We start from the raw sequence: 3057 nt of genomic DNA on the forward strand, positions 1-3057 counted from the left end.
TATTTTATATTTATTCTGTATATTTGCATTTTTAGTTTTTTATTACTTTTTTAATAATTGTGTATACATTTCATTATATTTTCTTTTATCACTTACCGTCAGCATCGACTTCATTTATCATGTCTTGCAGTTCGGCTTCTGTTGGATTTTGTCCCAGTGATCGCATCACTGTGCCCAATTCTTTTGTCGTGATGGTGCCATCACCATCTTTATCGAAGAGCGAGAATGCYTCTTTGAATTCAGCGATTTGTTCTTCTGTAAGTTGGTCAGCCTGGAAAATGAAAGAAAAAATAATGATTAGCAAAAAAAAAAAAGTTAAATATGCACATATGAATGATATTAGAAAACTAAAATTATTTAAAACWAAAATTTCCCAAAAMTGGCATTCAAAATAGAAGAAATACATACATAAGTATGTACATATATGAATAGATSGTAGAATGCACATTTTAAAATTAGCGGAAATATGCTTAATTAATATAAAATATTTATGACATCAATATAACAAGTGATTATAATTTTCTTCAAAGGCATTTCATCAATTTAAGTCACTATTCCATTTAAAACCAGATTAGACTTATAGAACTAATAAAACGTGTCAACTATCACATACAAAAATTCGATTGAAACTAAAACATGGGAGCAACCCCTTATTACGTACGCAGCCCCTTATTACGTACGATATATAGTACAGTATATTTAATCCAGGCTTAGAATACTGACCAAACAAACATATTGTTAAAAAAACAGATGTATGTATTACTTTAACGTCAGCAAATAATAAAATAGAGGTCAGCAACTTAATTCCTATAGYATAAACTACAAATTCTGAAAAACATTGCTGATAAGCATGAAGGAGCGTACTTGAGAAGTGACGAATTTCTTTAGTCATATTAAAAAGCACAACCGCATGACTGACGCAACACTTAAATTGTATTTATTTCCTTTTTTTGCCAGCTGATAGTGAAATGTTTGTACTATTCTCCCCTTGATGTTTAAATTGATTACAATAAAAACACGAGAAAAAACTCACCATTTTGTATTAAATAAAAAAATATAAATTAAAGTATGCCCACACTCAATAATATGTTTTCGAAATATAGAATTGTTGATTATTATTTTGTACCGTTTTTTTTTATATACGTATTTTAATCAAAATTATAATTGTTTGTTCCGTTTTGCTGAACTGCGGTTGAAACGGTATAAAAATGCCGCAATTCAATAGCGAATATATATATATTTAAGCAAATGGCTAATTGCGATTTTCGCGAAGAATGATAATGCCAATATAAATAGCTTTTGACTTGCTGCACTCTACAAGACACATGCAAAGAGTTCAAAGGGCGCTGCGGCGACAAATTGTTATCTTAGAACATGTTATTTTGCAATAAATTATTTATTTAATATTTTATCTTTCTTTCTGGCGCAGTTGTAGGAAGCTAGGTTTTTTTTTCTCCTTTATAATGCAATTTTTTCGTTTTCAAATCTGCACTTATATTTTTTGTTTTTTTTTTTTTTGCTGTTTTTTTTTTTTTTTTTTTTGCTGTTTTTCACAATTTTTTTTTTTACTGCCGTCTGACAAATGTGAAAAACTTTAGAAATTATGAAATTGTATGTTTGGCTCAGAGTGAACTGCGTTTGCCACTTGACTCAGAAATATAAATATTACATATCGGAAAGGAATGCATGGAAAATTGAACAGAAACGGCTGCGCACAAAATATAAAGCTCTACAATAAAATAATTGTTAAATTTCATAAAAAATAAATAGTACAGCAAGTGGAACGTCAAAAGTGTAAATAAATGCAGGTAAACAAAGAAAAATAAATAATAGAAATCAAAACAGCGTAAAAGATGTCAGCAGGCGAATAAATAAAACATGGATACAAGAAAATTAAATACAATTYGAGACAGATATGTATCATTTGCTAAATGTATGCGCAAAACCGTGTTGGATTTCCGCTTAATGCCTTTTAAAGCAGCAACTCAAAATGGCAACTGACGTCAGCGGATGAGCCAACGGCGGTGGAGTTGTGCATACAAATGGGAAGCAAACATACATATTTATGAACGCACAAATGCATACATATGTACATATCGTTATGTATATACATACATTTATATTATATACATACATTTGTATGTAGATGTGCAGAGCGAGCAACKAGTTGATTTTGCATACCAACGAAATAACTTTTTTTTATAAATGGAAGTGAAAAAAATTACTTTCCGAATCGCGTGGGAAGTGCGAACACACTAATCAATAAAAAAAAATTGTATATATATTTATTTTTTGGTATTATTTAGTAAAATTATTCTAAATTTACCTGGTGTTTACTACACAAAATATCAAAAATGACATTTATCGAGGTGAAGTTATCGATTTTTTCATCACTAAAACTTTACTTTCAAGTTCATATTTTCAAAGAGTATTTGCAAATTGGAAGGCTAAGTAACAATTGTTTCAAAATGTATTGTGACACACACTCTTAAAATACAGAAATTCTAACATAAATGCTGAAGTATAGACTCCTAAYCCATAGGTTTTTCTTTTTTCAATGAACCACGCTGTGTACATTTTGCACAAAAGAAAGATTTGCAAATGTATGCGTGTACATAGTTTCCTGCTTTACCTGGAATATACACTCAAAAATTGGTATATAAAAAGCTAAGCATATAAGCGCATTCGTATAAACACACACGCGCTAGTTTCTGAAATGTTGTCAAACAAGTAGATCTACAAAAAGCGCAAAATAAACTAGATAACAACAAAAGCAACCGGCAAAAATAAATGCTGCTGACTTCGCTGCCGCGAGTGATCGCGACATCGGAAACCGACATTCATTCATGACTCATAAATATGTATGTAGTATGTATTTACATTTGCAAGAAGCATGGGCTAGTTATACGTAAAATTGTGTATGTACATATGTATATAACAGATTATTCATACATTACATATAATGTAAGTATGTTGTGTTTAAGAATTTTAATGCAGAATTTTTCAAACATTTATTTAAAATGTATTAAAAAGTATAAAAAAAATTTAATTAAATTA

At 29.6% G+C, this 3057-nt stretch overlaps 1 protein-coding gene across 2 annotated transcripts in view; it reads right to left on the bottom strand.

The window, feature by feature from the left end:
- The window catches only part of LOC108972670 (calmodulin), a 25165-nt gene that overhangs the window by 16528 nt on the left and 5580 nt on the right, over positions 1–3057 (bottom strand). For both annotated transcript variants that reach the window (XM_018939366.1, XM_018939365.1), the window contains exon 3: positions 97–271. In XM_018939366.1, coding sequence (XP_018794911.1) covers positions 97–271 — 175 coding nt within the window. The remainder of the gene's footprint in view (positions 1–96; positions 272–3057) is intronic.

This window comes from Bactrocera latifrons, unplaced genomic scaffold (genome assembly GCF_001853355.1).
Source record: "Bactrocera latifrons isolate USDA-ARS-PBARC rearing strain unplaced genomic scaffold, ASM185335v1 scaffold_413, whole genome shotgun sequence".
In the NCBI taxonomy this organism is placed as follows: domain Eukaryota; kingdom Metazoa; phylum Arthropoda; class Insecta; order Diptera; family Tephritidae; genus Bactrocera; species Bactrocera latifrons.